The sequence below is a fragment of the Colletotrichum godetiae genome, assembly GCF_030913485.1.
Source record: "Colletotrichum godetiae strain CBS 193.32 chromosome Unknown BDP55scaffold_32, whole genome shotgun sequence".
In the NCBI taxonomy this organism is placed as follows: domain Eukaryota; kingdom Fungi; phylum Ascomycota; class Sordariomycetes; order Glomerellales; family Glomerellaceae; genus Colletotrichum; species Colletotrichum godetiae.
The window spans coordinates 157,625-176,584 of record NW_026851280.1 but is presented as its reverse complement, the minus strand read 5'-3'; the positions used below and the strand labels follow the sequence as shown (position 1 = coordinate 176,584).

The 18,960-nt window shown below is 55.1% G+C and overlaps 7 protein-coding genes and 1 non-coding gene across 8 annotated transcripts; 4 read left to right on the top strand and 4 right to left on the bottom strand.

Moving 5' to 3' along the window:
• Positions 1 to 619: 619 nt before the first annotated feature.
• BDP55DRAFT_227587 (uncharacterized protein) lies at positions 620 to 2,023 on the top strand. The gene is made up of 3 exons (XM_060566122.1): positions 620 to 1,311; positions 1,413 to 1,648; positions 1,796 to 2,023. The coding sequence occupies exons 1-3, from the start codon at positions 868 to 870 to the stop codon at positions 1,881 to 1,883; spliced, it is 768 nt and encodes a 255-aa protein (XP_060427227.1). The 5' UTR covers positions 620 to 867; the 3' UTR covers positions 1,884 to 2,023.
• A 139-nt stretch (positions 2,024 to 2,162) lies between these two features.
• On the bottom strand, positions 2,163 to 3,073 carry BDP55DRAFT_634169 (uncharacterized protein; the record flags this gene model as incomplete). The annotated part of the gene is made up of 2 exons (XM_060572637.1): positions 2,163 to 2,676; positions 2,775 to 3,073. 2 exons carry the CDS (start codon positions 3,071 to 3,073, stop codon positions 2,163 to 2,165), a joined length of 813 nt encoding a protein of 270 aa, XP_060427226.1.
• A 412-nt stretch (positions 3,074 to 3,485) lies between these two features.
• BDP55DRAFT_670589 (fungal-specific transcription factor) lies at positions 3,486 to 7,035 on the top strand (the record flags this gene model as incomplete). The annotated part of the gene is made up of 7 exons (XM_060575393.1): positions 3,486 to 4,156; positions 4,586 to 4,656; positions 4,769 to 5,189; positions 5,266 to 5,347; positions 5,403 to 5,879; positions 5,945 to 6,257; positions 6,324 to 7,035. Coding segments are annotated over exons 1-7 (2,057 nt in total), but the record flags the coding sequence as incomplete, so codon positions are not given.
• Positions 7,036 to 7,205: 170 nt separating this feature from the next.
• On the bottom strand, positions 7,206 to 8,471 carry BDP55DRAFT_695519 (mitochondrial carrier protein; the record flags this gene model as incomplete). The annotated part of the gene is made up of 3 exons (XM_060577475.1): positions 7,206 to 7,304; positions 7,379 to 7,725; positions 8,432 to 8,471. The coding sequence occupies 3 exons, from the start codon at positions 8,469 to 8,471 to the stop codon at positions 7,206 to 7,208; spliced, it is 486 nt and encodes a 161-aa protein (XP_060427224.1).
• A 2,078-nt stretch (positions 8,472 to 10,549) lies between these two features.
• Positions 10,550 to 11,255, bottom strand: BDP55DRAFT_634166 (uncharacterized protein; the record flags this gene model as incomplete). Its single annotated transcript, XM_060572636.1, has 2 exons — positions 10,550 to 11,196; positions 11,246 to 11,255. 2 exons carry the CDS (start codon positions 11,253 to 11,255, stop codon positions 10,550 to 10,552), a joined length of 657 nt encoding a protein of 218 aa, XP_060427223.1.
• On the top strand, positions 10,967 to 11,050 carry BDP55DRAFT_t232. Its single transcript has one exon. It is a non-coding gene; the product is annotated as a tRNA-Thr (tRNA).
• Positions 11,256 to 13,842: 2,587 nt separating the features above from the next.
• BDP55DRAFT_556747 (amidohydrolase) lies at positions 13,843 to 14,811 on the bottom strand (the record flags this gene model as incomplete). The annotated part of the gene is made up of 1 exon (XM_060569621.1): positions 13,843 to 14,811. One exon carries the CDS (start codon positions 14,809 to 14,811, stop codon positions 13,843 to 13,845), a length of 969 nt encoding a protein of 322 aa, XP_060427222.1.
• A 2,323-nt stretch (positions 14,812 to 17,134) lies between these two features.
• Positions 17,135 to 18,922, top strand: BDP55DRAFT_556688 (general substrate transporter; the record flags this gene model as incomplete). Its single annotated transcript, XM_060569615.1, has 3 exons — positions 17,135 to 17,201; positions 17,343 to 17,765; positions 17,841 to 18,922. The coding sequence occupies 3 exons, from the start codon at positions 17,135 to 17,137 to the stop codon at positions 18,920 to 18,922; spliced, it is 1,572 nt and encodes a 523-aa protein (XP_060427221.1).
• Between the last annotated feature and the right edge of the window lie 38 nt (positions 18,923 to 18,960).

Here is an 18,960-nt window from a genome sequence, read left to right as displayed (position 1 = left end):
CAAGGCCCCCAAGGAACAGTGTTGCTCAGGGCCAAGCCTGCCAAGACAACATCATCGTGAATTGTGAATGGGCATCACCCCCTACGAGCCTAGGCGGGCTAAGACGGCCTCTGTGGCCAATTCTGGAGTCAGTGAGCTGATAGCGCGACTTGGCGGGCAGCACATTTGAGACCTCTCCAGTCTCTCACAGAGTGCAATGCCAAGACCTCATGTGTGCTTGGTGTATGTATTTTTCTCTCTCGTACAGAAGTGAATTCTATTTCTCCTTGTTCCTCTCTGCCCAGGCCGAATGCCCAGACTTTGCCAGGCCACAGGGCACAGGCACCTTTTCCTTTTCTGCTGCCCCCCCATTTCCCTCCTTGAAGTCTTGACTGTTTTTTTCGCCCTCCCGTTTTGAGTTTTTCTCGGTCGTTTCTTGGGAGAGGGTCAGGCGCAATTAGAGCATCTCGGCGGTCTCTGGGCTTTTTCATCACTTCATTACCATCTCCCACCCCGCGCCCCTGGAGGACTAAAAGGGCCGCTGAAGCCCGCCGTACATATTGCCGTCTTATGAGCCTTCTTTTCAGTATCCGTTTCCTCAGCCTATTCGCCTTTCCTCCGTGCCCACTCGGAGCCTTTTCAGACGTCCACTCACTTCGCTCACCCTCGCACCACTCACTCACTCACTCACTCACTCACGTCCCCATATTGAAGTTCTCTCGTGCCTGCAACCTATTGCATATGGTGTTGACTTGGAGGTTCACACTGAAGAAAGATATCAAAGAACGACTTGCACGACTGAAGGAATTCGAGACGGAGTAAAAGAAAGGATTATAGGAAAAGGGGAAGAAGCTACAGAGCTAAACAACCGCTACATTGTCGCCCGCCATGTCACTCCAAAACGGCGCCTACACCCACCAAGGCTACTCCGCGCCGCCCTACAGCCAGGGATACAATCAACCACCAGGAGGTCAAATGTACGCCAACGACGAGCAGGTCACGCAAGTATACTACTACAACAACGACGACGCCGCATCAATATCATCGCGAAGCATCTCGCGTCAGCAGTACTGGTACGGTCAACAACCCGGCGGCGGCCGAAGCTGTCGATCCAGTGGCAGCGCAAAATCACCCGAGAATGAGCGTTTCAACCGCAAGAGGAGGCAGTGCACGTACATGTACTACGTCCTGCGCCAGCTCGCCATCATCGTGCCTTTGGTCGTTATCTTTCTGAATATCAATATCTATTGCTCGCGGAGGGGCAAGTACCTCAACAACTCGACGAGCCCTGCGGATCCTGTTTTTTACAGCCTGTGGTTGTCTGTACCAATTGTTAGTATTTGCCTTCAAGCATGTCTTGAGAGAGATGCCGGTATATGATATGCCGGTTATCTGAGATGGGTTTCTGAGGCGATTGGCTAACCATTTTGCAGTCGTGTATTCTTCTCATCTGGTCACTCATCACGGTCATCTGGCGCAAGAGAGATGCCTACCGAGGCGGCATTCCGAAGCATTTTCATTTTGGCATGGAGTTGTGTTTCACGCTCGGCACCACCATCTGCTGGATCCTGCTTGTCATTCAGATTGAGTCGAAGAAGTCCAACGGGTACTATGCGTATCCATACATCCAGTACGAGGCCGCTCTGGCGTTCCTGATGGGACTTATCATGTAAGTCGAGCTACCTTGTTTGATGCAATACCTTTGCTCTCACCCTCACTCCCAATCTCACTACAACTCATATCCTCACCCTCACTCTCACTTCATCTTACTCCTACTCATCTTATCGCTCATCGATACTAACATTTATCCCGCTAGGATGGCTGAGTTTGGTCTGCTTTCGCGAGCCTGGTTCGAATTCACCAACGACAGGACACGACATGAAAGCGAGATGATGCAGGCGTAATGCATCAAAACATTGTCCAGCGAATTTTTTTGTACGCTTTTGAGCAGTCTATTTGGCGAGGCGTTAAGAGCACAGGGACTAGATTACTGGATTGCATTTCGGGGACAGGGTAGAGAGGTACTGACTTCTGGCGCCCATTGCATTTTGCTTGAGAAAAACCACATGAAGAGATACCCACCAGCGGAAAAGAAGATACCATTAATCAAGAATTTCACAACCACTTTACACGGAATGCCCCGCCTTCACCTTGTTCATCACCTCTAAAGCAAAATCCCGCGCTCACTGAGTATTGACTTCCCCTGGTGGACTCTGTCCCTTCTTGCGCCGCCGATACTCGCCCATGAATGGAGACAGAAGTGCGAGCGTTAATAGTAAGGCCCCCGCCAACCCCGTAATCGCAACGATGGCCAGCGGGCCGAGCTGTCCCATCTTCTCCGGCGGCTGCGGGACGGACGGCCCCGCTGATGTGGCCGTTTCTCCGCTCGTGGCTGTTGCGTATGGGTAGGAATAGGTGGACGTCATCGGCGTATCGAACGCGCCCATGCAGTATTCGTTATCGCACCACACGGTAGTAGGCTTCCCCTCTCCAATGTAAGTTGTCTTGTATTCCGGTGATATACTGGTGTATGCTACAGCGTCGCGTACAGCTAGGGAGACGGTTACGCCGTAGGCGTAGATTGGCGAGAGTTGCGTTTCGGCCGGGTTGAAGGCGAGGTAGCCGGCTTTCGTGGTCAGGATGCAATTGGTTTCGGTCGGCCTGGGTCTGTCTGTTGAGCATGACCAGGGCAACGCGCTATTCAGGAATTTCGCGTTAAAGTTAGATCTTGGATGCGACGCGGTGGGCTAATTCTTTTTCTTTTCTCTTTTTGTGGCAACGGGTCGGTCTCTCACCCTGGACAGCATATTACTACGGAGTGACTCTCCATATATCTCACAGAAGTCAAGGATGTCTTCTTTCCGTTGGTGGTCGCGAGCGTTGAGAAGACCGGACTGGCGGTATCCCCCTCGGAGCCGCAGGCCGACCAGTAGCCGGAAGGGCATCCGCCCCTGGAGACCGCATAGTGCCCGCCGCAGTGGATGTCCATGGTGAGTGTCTCTTTGGGGGTGCGACATTCTGGAGGCGGAGTGTCCGACCATGATGTGTAGCTCGTGCGCGTGGGAGACGAGGTTGTCGTAGAGGATGATGACATCGTGAGAGTAGAGGCGCGTGCGATTGAAGCTGAAGGCGCAAGATTTGGCGTCGGCGCGATCTCTACTGGCTTGATCTAGCGGCTGGAACTCTTCCCTTAGTAACACGAAAATCCAATCCAGTTCATCTTGATTGTGGGCTGTGAGATTTGTATATAAGGCACTCGGTTTTCAGTCGAGTCTCGATCAAGAAGGAGAGAGGCCCGGAGACCAGTCCCCTTTGAGATCTCTACTGCAATCTTACGGCGCAGTAAAGGCTTGGCGTGCCCGGTTGTCTGGCCCTGGCCTTCGCCATGCCTGGGAAGACGAAAGGCCTCACTTGGATTCCAAGCGCACTTCGCGAGGCTTAGAAAGTGAAGTGGGAAATGAATCTAGAGATTGGGAAGGCGAGTAATACCGTGAGGTGTGTTTGAGGTTCTATGTAGTCTTGGCGTCTCGGTGAGTGACACCTACACCTCGATCGGTGGAGAGCGTAGGGCCGAATCTCGGTGAAGGGATCCACTCACCGTGGCGGGGCGATTATCGGAGAGACGTATCGGGGAAAGCCGCTGACCAAGAGAAAGTAGTGGATCTAAAATCAATGCTGAGGCCGACGATTGGTTAGAAGACCTTTAGAGTGGATCCAAATTCGCTCATGGGACGTCTCAGGCGCGTCACAGTTGGCCTTAGGGCGGAAAATTAGCAGAGAAGGTGCTGAAGAGTGGGGTCCGGTCCCGCGATTCCCGACTTTCCCGACCCGGCCGAAGCCGTTCCAGGCGCAGCGCCTGCGCAGCCTAAGTCACCTCACCATTGGAATGGTCAATTGCAAGCGCCGCATCCCAGCCATAGGACCTCAACAAGGCTCAAGCAGACCACCTCACGGACAGATAGAGAAGAGGCCCAGCCCGATCTCGCTATTCTCCTTCTCCACTAGCCCCCAGGGCGCGCAAGTTCAACTTTCTTCCGTCCCGCATCAACTACGGGGACCCAGACCAAGGCGCAAGCAGAGGGCAAGGCAGAAAATTAGCCCATGGAACATCACCATGTCCTCCACGAGGGCCATCAAGAAGAGCGCCTTTTCGTGCGAACCATGTCGTCGTCGCAAGGTACGTTTGTTCTGTTTCTTTCTCTCTTGTGTCTCTATGTCTTTCTCGCGCGCATTTTGAGTCCTTTCCGTCCCCCACCTTGTCTCTCTTCGGCACCACCCCTCCGCCGTGGTGCGCCTCATTTCCCGCATTCCGCGCCACAACCCGTACCCCTGCCACCACCCGGGTCCGTGGAGGACAGCGGAGGCTCGGTCAATGTTTGATGATCCTGCCTGAGGTAACCAGGCTTGGGATACACTACATGGCGGGGGATCGACTCCCAGGAGAACGGCGGGGAGCTGGGTGAGCAATGGGGGGACGGCATCACGGCACGGAAGAGCGGGGGAGCGAATCGGGGTGACGGACATCACAACTTCCGGCACGGCGGCATCGCGAACGGATCGGAGTACGACTGTATGAGCTGATGCTGACCCGGACTTGTGACGACAGGTGAAATGCGGCGGAGAGCAGCCGACATGTAATCGGTGTGCTGCCCGCGCGGATGAGTGCGTCTACAAACTGTGAGTTTTCCCCAATCTCATGCAGCCTGAATTCATCATGCGCTCCTCCCCTCACCTTCCATGCCCACCTCTGTGTAACATGAGAGACGTGCTGACCATGTCGGACATAAAGTAACCCGACGTTGTCATACACGTCACGGCTGGAGCATCGTATAAAGGAACTAGAGGCACAGCTCGCCGCAGCGAGGGCTCACGCGCCATCCGGGGCGGGAGCCGGAGCCGGACCATCAGAGCCCTCTCGAACATCATCGCCCAGCATCGGGCCGTCGGCAGGTCAGTCGCCCATGACGGATCCTCACCACTTTGAGTCGCAGGATGAAGAGTCCGTGAGCGAGAGCTTCAAGGGCCTCAAGGTCGACGACAAGGGCGCCATTACCTATCATGGCTCGACGAGCTTCTTTCAGCTGCCGAGTGATAGGCCGTCTGGCTCGAGGGACCAGCAGTCGACATCGGATCAGGCTATGCAGAGGCGTGAAAGGCTTGTGGCCAATGCCTGGCAGCAGAGGGCGCTCGAGAACATGTCCGATATACCGGTATGGTTCTTCCCTTTAGATCCCGGTCAACTGGCTGCGGAAAGGCGATTTGTGAGCCGAGCTGATACTCGTCTAGGAACCGTTCCAATATCTGCTGAACGTCCACTGGTGCTGGATCCAACCTCTCTTCAACTTCATCTACAGACCTGCTTTTACCCGTTAGGACGCCCACATTCCTCCTCCCAGCATCCCCAAACTAACCATCTCTTCCAGGTGACATGCAGACATTAGGACCATACTACTCCCACACCCTCATGAACGCAGTCCTCTCTCACTCCATCCGCTGGGGCCGAAGCGACCCAGCAACAAAAGAAAAACTCGACGAGTTCTACGACGGCGGCGCCCTCTTCGGCAAGCACGCGCGCAGCATGGTCTTTGAGGAGCTCAGCCAGGGCGTCTGCTCCATCCCCACCGTCCAGACTCTCCTACTCCTCAGCGCGCAGGAGTGCAGCGTCGGCAACAGCGCCCAGGCGTGGACGTACAGCGGCCTCGCGTTCCGCATCATTGACCACCTCGGTATCTGCGTTGATGGGCAGCGGTACCCCGGTTCCGTGCAGCTCGCTGACGAGGACGTCGAGATCCGTCACCGGCTGTTTTGGAGTTGTTATTTCTGGGACAAGATGATTAGTCTGTACCTTGGGCGTTCGCCTTCGTTGCAGCAGACGTCTGTGTCGCCACCGCAGATTATGTGTATGTCGTCCCTCTCTTGGCCTAGAAAGTTCTGCGTGTGCTGACTGACATGATGATGATGATAGTTGACGACTCGGCTGAGAATGAGTCGTGGACGCCGTTTGGCGTCGTACCGGAAGGAGGCTGGAAGTATCCCCCCGCAGCGGCGCACTCCACTTCGTGCTTCATGCAAATGTGCCGACTCTCGATAACCTTCAACGAGATCCTCGTCCACATGTACGACCCCGTGCGGCCCAACAGCCAGGCCGAGATGCAGGATTGTCTCGCCAAGCAAGAAGTCGCCTTACGGCAATGGTGGGACGAGCTTCCTCCGCACCTCAAGATCGAGCCTACGGCCCTCCCAGCCCTGGCGCCGCCATCGCACATCATCACGTTGAAGTAAGTCCGGTTCAGCCCTGCCGTCCACCCCAGTTTGAAGTTGAAATGCTGACAACGGGACCCTAGCGTGCTTTATCGCACCTTCAAGATTCTCCTCTACCGCCCCATGCTGTCCCAGCGAGGAAGTGTGGGGGACAACTTGCAGCCGGTGCAGCGGTACCTTGGCGAGTGCGTGACCTCGGCGACGGGCATCATCGCCATCTTTGACCTCTTCTGCCGCTCCTTCGGCATCAGCCACTGCGTGCTCTCCCTTTCGTATAGCGTGTACATTGCGGCGTCCATCTTCCTGCTCCAGGTGCAGTCCAGCGTCGAGGACACGCAAGCGCTGCGCAGGCTGGAGTACTGTGTCCGTATCCTGGCATCCGTGAAGCGTATCAACCCAGGTAAGTACAGACATCAACGCATTTCTCCTTCCCTCCGACATATTCCAGACGGAAAGGGGGGGCCAGATCCAACTCCGAACTCTGACTGACCTCACCCCGCCCCTAGTCATTAGCAGCGCCCTCAACCTTATCACCCGCGAGCTCGTCGGCCTAGGCATCGACATCGGCGCCCTCGGCCTCCCCAAGACGGCCGCGACGCCGCCGATGGCAACCTACGGCATCCCGCAGCAGAGCCGACACGGCGCCGGCGCCGAGAACAACATGCCCCCCGCTTCCGTGCCGCCCGGCCCCGAGGCCACCAGCTCCCCCGAGCAGATTTACAACTTCCCCTTTGTCGACACCCTCGGCCCCGAGGCCTTTGCCATTGATCCGCAGGTCTTCCAGACCATGTCTTCTATAGAACCGTTGAGCGTCAGAGTTGGCGCGATAGATGAATAGCAAAACAAGTAAAATCGCATCCAATTATGCATCAATTATACATCAAAGAGTCACTTACCAAAATGACCGAAAAATGAAAAGAAAGAAAGATTCCGCCACATTGGGTCCGCGACATTTCTGGCTTTTCTTATAGGCGTTGCAAGTCGTTGGCTTTCTGACTTGTCTGCGACGGCTTCATCAGACGCACCACTTGATCATAGACCGTGAACGTGATGCCGCTCGAGAGCTATACACATCCATGTTAGCCAAAAACCCCAGTCCCGTCATCATCCCCTTTTCCGCACAGCAATAGCAACTTACAGTCAATCTCACCAACCTCGGCGACGTGCCCCTCCAAAAAGCAGTCACCCCATCACTCTTCCAAATCCGCGCAGCGCAGTCCATCATACCAGTATACCGTGCGTCAACACTCTGCACGCTCTGCATCCTCGTCTTGATATTATCAAACGGCATCGACGCATACACCGTAAAGACACCGCTAATCCCGCCCAAGACAAGCGTACTCCCGACGCCGCCTTCCAGCTGAGGCCACCGCGCCGCAACGCGCTCCTGGAGCATCGCAAACGTCGTGAAGCGGACTGCGCTGTTGGTACCCTGTTTGCACAGCACCGGCGTCAACCCGCTCCACAGGCCTCGGATGCCTTCTTCTCGGACGAGGACCCTGACGGCGCTGACGAGGCCGCGGTTCGCGAGTCGGCTGCCTGCGGCTTCAGTGGAGGATAGGGACGAGGAAGAGGTGGCGGCGGCGGCGTGGATCATCTTGGTCTTTATGGCTTCGCCTGGCGTCACGACGGCGATGGACTCTGCTACGCCGGCGCTGAGACCGCTTACGATGTTGATCCACGCCGCGCGGGGCTTTCTGCCCGGTCCTGATCCCGAGGTGCCGGCCAACGCGTCGAGCTTTGAGCGCGTCGTTTCAAAGGCGAGGAATCGGATGCCTGATTTTGCGGCGTTAGAGGCTGCGAGGGCCTGGACGCCGGAGTAGATTCCCTTCACACCCGAGGTGCGGACCGTGTCGCGGATGATGGCGAGGGAGCTGGGCGGTGGGTGAGTTGTTACTGTCGCGGATGCTGCATTGTTGGCGGTTGCTTTGAAGTGTAGTTGGCGGCGTGTCTTTACGAATTCGGCTGGGTACTACATTGGGTCAAGAGATTTGGTGTTAGAGAGTTTTCTGTATGTGTGTTCATCTCATGTTCGTATCATTCACGCATGACCGATTTCTTGGTAAGATACATTGAGTGGGAAGGTGAAAAGTGAGTGAGTGAGTGAGTGTGTAGACGCAGGTCGCCGGGGAACATGGGTGATGAGACCGTCGACTCACAGTAACAAGCGTTTCTGAAACCCCCGCAACACCACCCGCCACGATCTTGGTCAAGACGCCAGAGTGCTCCATATTGTGGGCAATGATCTGATCAGTTCTGATGTAGTCTAGTCGGAGCTGAGTCTTCCCTCAATACCGAACGAAAGCCTCGGTGAATGTCGGCAATCTCATTCGCGTCAGCGTGCCGTGTCGTCACTCCATTTTCCTTTCCTTAGCCCGGAATGCCGTCATGATATAACGAGCAATGACCGTCCCTCTTTCGCTTCACCCCCCATCATTCGCAGCCAAAAGAAAGCCCCGATTTTTGGCATACCGGTCCTCATCGGCCCATTTCCTGCGCGCAGTACCCCATTCTTTCCCCCGAAGGCCCGGAGAGTGACCGTTGGAAAAAGTGGTTGAGAGCCTGCACGGTCACCGGGCCCTGGGCCTGGGGGATGGCGTTGAGGGGGCTCCACTCGGGCATGTTCCGAGCTGTGCAGTTTTTTGGGCAGCCGGAGAGCGATTGCCGTGTAAGGTACTCCGTACGTGGAGGCTTATCGTCTGATTGCGACGGCGATGCTTTTTCGGCTTCAGTGTCTGAGGTTCTCGGGCATCGTCCGTCTCGAGCTAAGGTAAAGAGTGCCAGTGTTTGACATCTTGGACAATCTTGTTTTCTTGGTTGGTCTTATCGAGGGTTTCGTGGGTAAGCAAAGAGACCAAGAGACCGCATCCGTGGAGATGGGTTCACTTTTCCGTGAGCACGACTTGCGTGGTTTTTGTCCTGAAGCACTGGTGACTGCACGGCGACTGGGGGGAGGAACTGGAGTCGGGAAGGCTGTGTAAGCTGGGCCCAGCCCTGCGCGTCCTCCGCCACGTCGACGATGATCACTGGCGTTTGATCATCGGTGAGGTTAGGCTCGGCGGGTTAGACGGGGGGCGACAAGGGCGGTGATCTGATGATATGCATATGGAGTCCAGATCTTCCCCCATGATGGTTCTCAAGGTTCGCGATTGCAAATGCTCTCGGTCAACTTCCGAGCTGTGTAACCATAGAGAATCGTGTACGGAGGTTCTTATGATGACGGACTGCAGTTCAGAGTTTCTCATAGGGGTGCGGGAGCCCAGGAGAGTGAATGAGCGGAGTAAGTGGGATAGAGGAGGAAGGCAAAGGGTTATGGATTGGGTTCTGGATTTCCGTTCATGGGAAAATCTGGGGGGACTAGCGCGTATATGCAAGATGCGTCCGGAGGTTACATGGGGAGGCCAGCCCAGCCTGTGAACCGAGCAGCCTAGGGACCAAGGGAAGAGAGAGAGAGATTTGGCATGTGGCATTTGCGGCATAGCGGTATGGGATCTTGGGACTCATTGGGCGAGCGGATGTCGTTCGGGGTATCATCAGAGCCGGAGGGCCGAAGTGCCGGGGTCCTAGGCTTGGAGACGGGTGTGACGCTGTGCGCATGTGCTGTTTCTTGCGCCCCTGTATCTCACTCTCGTTCTCACTCACTCGCTCCTAGCAATGAGTCGGATTCCATTTTTAGGAAATAGTCTGACGCGTTTGAATCTGGGTAGGGAGGTTGAGAAGAGAACCAGCGGTACCGAAACTGTGGTGCGGTGTCCTCTGGGTGAATGGATCAGATGGTTCCCGTAAGCCGTAGGACACACGGCCAGGGTCCGAGGTTGAATAAGTCGGAAGGACGTTCCGACGTTATGGGAGTTTGATACTTTATGGAGGGGAAGATGGGGCTTTACGGGACGTTTACCGAGGGCGGTGTTTCGGGGTCCCGGCCGGTTTGAACATTTGGAAGTATGAGTGAGTTTGCCAAGTTTCGTAGGTTGCGATGACAGGATAAAAATGGAAATCTTTTTTTTTCTCCCATTCCGCGTCCTAGTTTGGCTAAGATTCGTCAAGGGTAGGAAACAAGATTTTGCGCACGTGACTACGGCGCCGTTTACGGATAGTTCCATGGAATAAAGAGAAAGGGCCCGAAGAGTAGCAGATTTTCAGGAAATGCTCGCTGTTAGTCTCGCTGTAAAGTCTCAAGAGCGAGTCCATCGTAACTTTGTATGAGGTTGGACGGTGAGTAACATTTCCAGAAACAGAACCGCAAAGTGGACACTTTTCTGCGCAACTTCTTTTCTTTCTGGCCGAGACGCCCGTGGACGGATGGAGATTATGGATATCTGATTTGCGCGCCATGTGTTCGATGGTGCTGAGGATCTGTGGTGGAGACCCTCCGGTTTACCGGCAACGCCAACGGGGGATGGCCGAGGTTGTTATCGCGGACATGGACCGAGGGATTGAGGGTATTCGTGCGCATGTAGCCGATGAAATAACAAAAGCTTGTTCTTCCTGTGTAAGTTTCGGGGGGGTTAATGTCGGTGATGGTCCGGGGCCGGGATGGATGGAAGTTCACCGAGGAGACGGTGAGGCCGGTTGCTTGCTTTGGTGGTCGTGTCTTTTCGTTGCAAACGCGACGTTGAATGACTCTTGAAACTGCTTGCATTGGACCCGACTGAGCATAGCCGGCCAGCTGGAAATTGTTGCCGAAATAATCGCGCCTGAAGCTCCATTGTATCAGCTTGAAAAAGCCCCTTTGGCTCAGTGGTAGAGCGTCGCACTCGTACTTCGGAACTTCATGCGAAGGTCCACGGTTCAATCCCGTGAGGGGGCATGACCTTTTGGCTTTTGGCCGTAAGACAGATACATCAATATACAAGCGATCTGCATTTTCAATTTTTGAGTTTTCAACATGTAGGAAATGTTCCGCGCGGGTTTGTTTCCTTGCAGTAGGGAACTCATACGTCCGTGGGTAAAACCCTATGTGAGAGCTGACAATCAACTATCCAGAGGCACAGACCAAGCGTACTGGCAGGCATGCTGCCAGTCTCTTGAGTCTCTTTGCCAAACTCTATACGGAGTATTGTTATTAAATATCACCATAGAGTTTCTAGAGCAGGCTGTCAGCATAGCTTGCTGCAAGTCTCGCTGAGGCCACAGATTGAGAGGCCATCGGCAACCAACACCCTGAGGTAACCATGCCAAGATTCCTTCGTTCGCACGGCCCTCCTAGATGCTGTGATCAACGGGAAACCCGATGCTTTGAGCCTGTGCCCAAGTGCAGTCCCAGCCCGCACTTGCAGGTGACCTCTCGGCGATGGGCAGCTGCAAGGCCTGGGGTATGATGCATCAACGATTCGTTCGTGCCTCGGATGGAGGGGATCTACAAAAGGGTTGTGGAGAGGAGGGGAAACGTCTTATGGGACCCCTTGGCAAGTAGTTGTGGGATCCGGAGGAGGAGGGGTATCTTTAATTTGTAGTGGAGGCTTCAAGTAGTAGAGGGTGAAAATTCAACCGCGGTGTTTTGATATTCGTTATCGGACGTGAATCCAGGAAGAACATTTCCCTTGTATCACTGTTGCGGGTTGCCAGTAAGCACGATGAATACGGAGTACTTGATAGGGGTCGAGGAGTTTTTCGTCGCCTTCTCCAGATTCGACTTTGAAACGACGCTATCCCCGCAAAGCTCATACTACCCCAGGGGTTATGTGGTGGGTTATCAAGACACACGAGTCAAAACGGCCAAGAACAAGCCTTTCTTCCTGGGGAAAGCACATTAGAGTGTTGCACTTGTATCCCAGAGGCTATTGTTGCCTGATTCGACCACCTTGGATAATAAATGCCTTATGGTCTCTTCCAGGTCCTCTTCCCAAGAGACCGGAACTCGGAGAGTCCTTGTCAGACAGACATTCTGCGGAGGTCGGGCTTGGTGGCGGGCTACGCTGGCTGAAAGCTGGGGGACGTTGCAGTAGGATTCACCATGCTGAAATCCGTACATATCCGGCAATTTTGACCGGCTGCTTGGGAATCCGGGGTTCCTTTGCCCTTTTGGAAAGTCCCCCATGGGCATTGTGTGGGGTTTAGAGAGGAAGTTCGATTTTGTTTATCCGCAGTTTTTCCTTCGTCTCTATACAATTCTACAATTGGGCGTATATTACTGTGGTTGATAAGCTGCTTGGGAGGTGCCGGATATGTAAGACCCCGCGGGCAAGAATTCTGCACTGCCTGGACAAGCTCGGTTCCGCAACAAGTAGACGATGAGGATACATGTACAATCAAGATCAAGCTAGCTTATCTCAAATATGTCTGAAGATACTATCTGATCCCACCCGCCCACCGCGAGCCGTGCTATCCGTAGCTACACGTCCTCGGTCTAAATCATCCCGCCTAGATGTCACAAAACAACTCAGGTCGGTAGCCCACACAACCTCTGTTAAGCGGTGCGTATCCGTAATCCCGCTGGCCCATTATCCATGATAAGATCTTTGCCACGAAAGACGTGCTTTGAGAAGGACCACCCGCAAAAGTTCCAGACACCATGCCATTTCAACTCTAGTAGGCTCGAGTATCGGACTTGCACCAAAATCGGTCCCACGTCCGCGAGTGGAGCCGCCCCCGGACCCTACTTGTCACTGACACTGTCAGTCGTCACCGACCCAGAACCCTCCAAGACGGGCTGCTTTGTTGACCTTGCAGTCCGAAAGATGCGTCCGCCGAAGTGGCGTTTTCTTCTCCGCCGGCGGTGACGGGCAAGCGGGCATGCAATGTCAAATCTCGGTCTTTGGAGGCAATCACAAGGCCGCCAGTTGCCGGGATGCGAGTTGAGGGTTGCCTATCGACTTGAGCACCTCGATACTCACGTTGGATTGTCCCTATCGCAAACTTGGTAGACGGTATGTCATCGGATGACTAATATATATGGGCAATGTCGAGATTCTCTGATCAGTGTCTTGAACAATACTTCTTCCACGCCGTCCTCCAGAATTTCCAAAATGCGGCCCCACCTGCCCCGCGTCCGAGGGGTGCGGACACAACACCGAACTATCGGGCCGTCTCTTTCCAAATTCAAGGTTTGGCGGCGCTGCCACGTCCCCTCATGTTATCATTCATCTTGAGAGACTGGGGCTGCTGGTGGTAAATCGCAAGGGTCGGCATTTTAGCCTCCAAGTGGTAGGAAAAAGACTACCGGCTCATTGCCTCAGGGTATCATGGGCCAAGTTTACACATGTTGCTGTACCTAGTAGACTTACAGGGGTAAAGAGTTACCAATACGTAGGAAACCTTATTCCAGAGTTGCGGTGGTAGCCGCATTAGTCGAGACTATCGTAAACACGCACTTACACGAGCCCAAGAGACAGCACCGTAATCGCCCCTGTACCAAGTAAATACCACATCACCAGAACAGTGCAAAAAAGTTGAGTCGTAGCTAAAGCCATCATTACAAATTCTGTATCTCTTCATGATCATAAAATCGTGTCGCGTCGGAAGCCGACGTAATTGTTGCTTGGTGAATGAACCGCTCAAAAAACCACACAACCGCCATGCAGCAACGCTATGCTAGTAAAAGAAAATGCAGGCTATTCAAAGGGTGTAAGCCAAGCAAAAACATATCGCTGATGTAATGCATCATCTGCTGCGACGGGCACTCCATAGATCCTCCGCGTTACCCCTGAACAGCCTGTCAACCAGAACATCGTCCTTCGCGCACCAGTCGAGCACCGTCTCCATCCAGGGCCGGATATCTAAACCCTCGAACCGAGTATGGGGCCAGTCCGTCGCAAAGATGACTCTGTCCTTGCCCCGGAGGTGAAGCACCTCTCGCGCAATCGGTTCCAAATCACTATGGTCGGCCTTGGAACTCAACCGGTACGGCGCCGATAACTTGACATACGTGTTTCCGGCTCGGAGCAGCTTGGCCAGGGACTTGAATCCCTTCATGTCGTATGGATTGTGTGACGGCATGTCCTTGATGCTGGGATGTCCGAGGTGATCGATGCAGACGCGCACGCCGAGTGTCGGGACGATGGGCTCGAGAAGCTCGATCATGGACATGGGCATGTATACCTGAATCACCCAGTCCAGAGGCTTGCAGTCGTGGGCATACCGGCGGAGTAAGGAGTCGAGCTCCATGGCGTTGAGAGATTTGCCCGCCGAGGAGAGGTTGATCCGGACGCCTCTTACACCAAGCCTGTGCCACTCTGCCAGTGTGCTCTGAGACAGGCTGCCGGGTTCGAAAGCCACCACCGCCCTGCCGCGGCGGGGACCGAGGGCACGCAAAGCGTCGAGGAGGCAGGTGTTGTCGTTGCCGTAGATGGAGGGCTGCACGAGGACGATGTTGTCGATGCCGACGGAGGACTCGAAAGCGAGGGCGTGGTCGAGGCGGTGCGTCTTGGGGCAGTACACGGCATCCTTTGCCAAGGGGTAGGCGGCCGGGTCGACGACGTGCATGTGTGAGTCCCACGCACCGCGGGGGATCCGCTCCGGGAGAGTCAGCCTCCGCCGTGCGGTGGCGGTAGCCGCGGCGACAACTCTGGGTATCAACTTTTCGTCATTGTGCCGTGTAGTTGGTGCCATGATGGGCTGAAGGAGGGCCATGATGGATTTGATATGATGGAGGAGAGTGGAACGGGCCTGGAGGATGGGCTTGGTTTGTAGCATGGTGAGGGCGACCCTATGTGTAAGAGATGAGAAGGCCCGGGTGGAGGCGAGGAGGTGAGAGAGGCTGCTGATACTGCGGGCGCTGCTCCTGCTGCTGCTGCTGCTGCTGAGGAGAAGTTGACGAGACTCTAGAGGACAAGGGGTGGTTGAGGGCTGAGAGTGGTATGGAAGGGATGAATCCTTCTCCTCGCGTGAACAAACTGGCGACAGGACCGACAACACGGGGTTTCTGTCATCCGCAACTGTTACGACGACGGGGAGCGGCAGCGGCATGGGAGGAGGAGTTGCAGCAGGTGTAGGTGTGCGATGACGGCGGCGGTGCGCCTGCACATATGGACGTCGGCCCATTGCGCTTGGTGAGATTCCGCCGAAGGCCCGGCTCGTTGATGTGTGGATCATTGAGTTGCAGCATCCTCAGGAAGATGACCGGCCGTATAATACAAGAAGAGATGTGGTTCTCCAGTCGCCCGCCTCCGGTCTCCAGCAGGAAGCATGCAAGAGGTACGGAGTAGCAAGTAGTAGGAACGATAGTGGAGATGTGACCCGTAGATGGAGAGTTTGAGGAAGAGGAGACCGGAGTGGGAAAAAAAAAAGACCAGAAAAGATGGCAGACTTTGCTGTGTGGTGTTTTGGTGGTTGAGTTTTTGGTGGTGCGTTGGGCTCGGAGGATGACCGATACCACAAGGTAGCGCAGATGCGGCTTTGCGAGTGTAGTTGCGGACGGCGATGGGCGCGGTGTTTCCCCAACTACGGGATGTGTACCGTGTTACCGTGTACAGCCAAGAGCCCAAACTACCTTTACACATACATTATTTCACCTATTTTCGGCACACACCATGGAACCTGACCGACGACCATGCAGCGGTGTCAAGTCACGGAGTGGAGGGATGATTGGCCTCCAAGCCCTCGGGTTATTGGACAGCGGCCCTTAAACTTACCACGGACGTGGAGAGAGACTGCAGATACTACGGATACTTGCCGTAGCTAGTTGCCCTTGGTTGTGCTAGGTAGTAGAAAAGAGAGCAAAGCAAGCAGTGGCAGCGTCACTTTGCTCGCTGTTCGCCACGAGTCAGGGCGCGGACCACCGACGTACGGCTGCGAGGGCCGTCGGAAGTTGACCGAGAGTTGAGAGAGACTGAGAGGGAGAGAGCCACAAAGAAGAGCCGGTAGCAGAGAGAGATCAGCGGTAGGCTGGTCGCAAGAGTCTACACAGTAAAAGAGAGATGGGACGGATGAGTGGCCTGGAACCCGGCCGGAAGCCCCCCGGGAATACCGTTTCGACGCCAATGTACAGAATAGGCCAAGTCATGTAGCTCTACTGCGAACTTGACGTTGGGGGATACATTGGTCCCTTGCCTTAGCCCAAGTCCGGCACTTGGGCGGCGCAGCGGGAGGGAAGGGCTGTGAATGTGATGGGATTGGACTATTGGAATCTTGGAGAGTCTTGGAGAGAGTTTGGGAACTGGATGAACGCAACTCCCGGCCGATTGTGGGGTGACATTACTAAGATTGTTCCCCCCTCCATCATCTGTAGTCTCTTCCAGGCTCTTCTTTCACCCTCCCGGCCTCCCCTCCTGCGACCTTTTCGTTCGGTCAACGTCCGATGTCCTTCTGCGAAGAGGTCTGAAGTTCTCTAAGCCCATACAATCTACCCCCACTCTCTTTTCTGCACGAGATCTCCTCTCGCGTCTCCTCTCCTTGCCCGCGCGATCGCCCACCGAACGAAATCGTGGGGTTCGAAACCAGTCGAACCAGGGCGGCACACCAGGGCCCATCCAAAAATCCGGAGAACGTCGTGAGAGGTTACCCGTTGAGCCGTTTCCCATCGAGGGCGAGGCCCAGGCCGCGCACTGCAGCCGTCTTACCCCGTGGGATACGATCGAGTTCCCCTCACCCACACACCCCGCGTTTTCTGTCTTGAAGCAAACGACGACGGTTTTCCGTCCAACGGGAAACGAGATTCGGTGACACAGACTCTCTATCCGTACGAAGACCATAAGGCGAATTCGAAGAACATAAAGTGAGGCGAAGGATCGGAGGTGGGTGTTGGTGCGAGCTCGTCCCGTCTGAGATTGCGTATCGGAAAATAAGGGGCAAAAATTACGACTGGAACAAAAGAGCTTGAAAATTCTTCTTTTTGCATTTCAAACCGCTGGCACTCTTTTTCTTGGTTTGCGCCCGCAAACAAACCTCTCGCCCAATCCGTCAGAACCCTTCGTTCGATATCGACGTAAAGAAGTGCGTCGCGGGGGTTTCTAAGATGGTCCAATTCAACACTTATTATCTCCTTACCATCATCGTTATCTCGTGCGGGTCTATTCCCAAGGGTAAGTAGTCAGTTCCCGTTAGATCTTGCGGTCAACATCCGTCCGACCTTGACAGGCAATCCGTCCCTTTTTTTTACTCCACCGTCCACACACACCAAAAAAAAGATACAAACCAGCGGTGCGCTAACTAGCTTCCCGTAGGCTACGATGAGGGCGGGTTCAGCGCGTCAACGGGCCTTGCGTCCTTCAAGGAGGATTTTGGTCTCGTGTCGAGTCTCTGGAAGGGCAACGAGTCCGGTCTGGCTGATCGCAAGGCCAATATCTCGTCCTTTGGAGTACTCGGCGCCGCCTTCGGTTCAATCATCGCCCTCGCCGTAAATGACCGCCTTGGACGATTGAGGGCATGGCAGCTCTTCATCGCCGTTTGGATGACCGGGGCCTTGATGCAGGTCTTCTCGTCCGGCATCCTAGGCTTGATGCTGTTTGCCCGTATATGGGGCGGGCTCGGCGCCGGAGGACTCACGGTCGTTGCGCCGCTGTACCTCTCCGAGATTGCGCCCGCGAGGTCGCGCGGCATGGTCGTTAGTATCTACATGGTTGTGTTACTGTCATTCCTCACCATTGGTAAGGCACCCTTCCCGGAGTAAACCCTGGTATCACGATCCCGTTATTCCCACGTACTGACCTATCATAATCTAGGCTTCTTCATCAACTACGCCGCGAACGCGACCCTCGCCGCGACGAGGATGCAGTACCGCCTCGTCATCGCCATCCCCCTCATCCCCGTAGGCATAGCCTTCGTCACGTCCTTCTTCCTCGACGACACCCCCCGCTGGCTCGCCTCCCGAGACCGCGGCGACGAAGCCCTTGCCGTCCTCGCGAAGCTCCGGCACGCCGACCCGAGCGACCAGGCCCTTGCTCTCGAATACGACGAGATTCACGAACAGATTCGCATGCGGGACCAGATCCTCGCCGACTCGTCCACTTGGGCCATCATCAAGGACATTGCTACGATCCCTACTTACCGCACGCGCTTCCTCCTCGGTGCCGTCATGCAGACAGTCGCGCAATGGTCCGGCGGAAACGGCATTACTTACTACATACCTGAGATCTTTCGGTACGCCGGTGTGGTTGGCGATAACACGTCTCTCATTACCAGCGGCGCGTACGGTGCTGTGAAGCTTGTCTTCACCATGGTCTTCACGTGGGGTCTCGTCGACGTCTTTGGTCGCCGCCGGTGCTTCATGACAGGCCTGTTCCTGCAATGCATCACGCACATATACATGGCCATCTACATGGCCATCTGGATAGACGGCACGAACAAGTCCGCCTCCGACGCCGCAATCGCCTCGGTCTTCATCTACGCCGTCGGCTGGTCCATCGGCTTGTGCACGGTGCAATACCTCTACGGCACGGAAATTTACCCGACCCGCATCCGCAGCGTCTGCTACGCGAGTAACATGGCCCTGCACTGGTTCTTCCAGTTCGCCGTGGTGCGCGTGACGCCCAACATGTTTGTCAGCCTCGACGTATGGGGCGCATACGTCTTCTGGGCGTGCATCTGCGGCGTCGGCCTCGTCGTCCTCGGCCTCTGGGCGCCGGAGACCAAGGGCATCCCCATGGAGAGGATGGAAGAGCTGTTCAGCGGCCGGTGGTGGATGGGATGGAGAGCGAGCGTGGATTTGGATTCGAGCGAGACGAAGCCCTTTGGCAGAGGCGACTCCTCGGGCAAGGAATCAAAAGAAGCCCCGTTTCCGCATGACCGGAAGACGGATGTCTGAGTTGGGGCCGGGATGCTTTCTTAGTTCATATTCATGAG

Coding starts and splice junctions, on each gene's coding strand:
- BDP55DRAFT_227587 (XM_060566122.1), top strand. CDS start 868: ATGTCACTCCAAAACGGCGCCTACACCCACCAAGGCTACTCCGCGCCG. Junction 1,312..1,412: donor TGTGGTTGTCTGTACCAATT/GTTAGTATTTGC, acceptor ACCATTTTGCAG/TCGTGTATTCTTCTCATCTG. Junction 1,649..1,795: donor TTCCTGATGGGACTTATCAT/GTAAGTCGAGCT, acceptor TTATCCCGCTAG/GATGGCTGAGTTTGGTCTGC.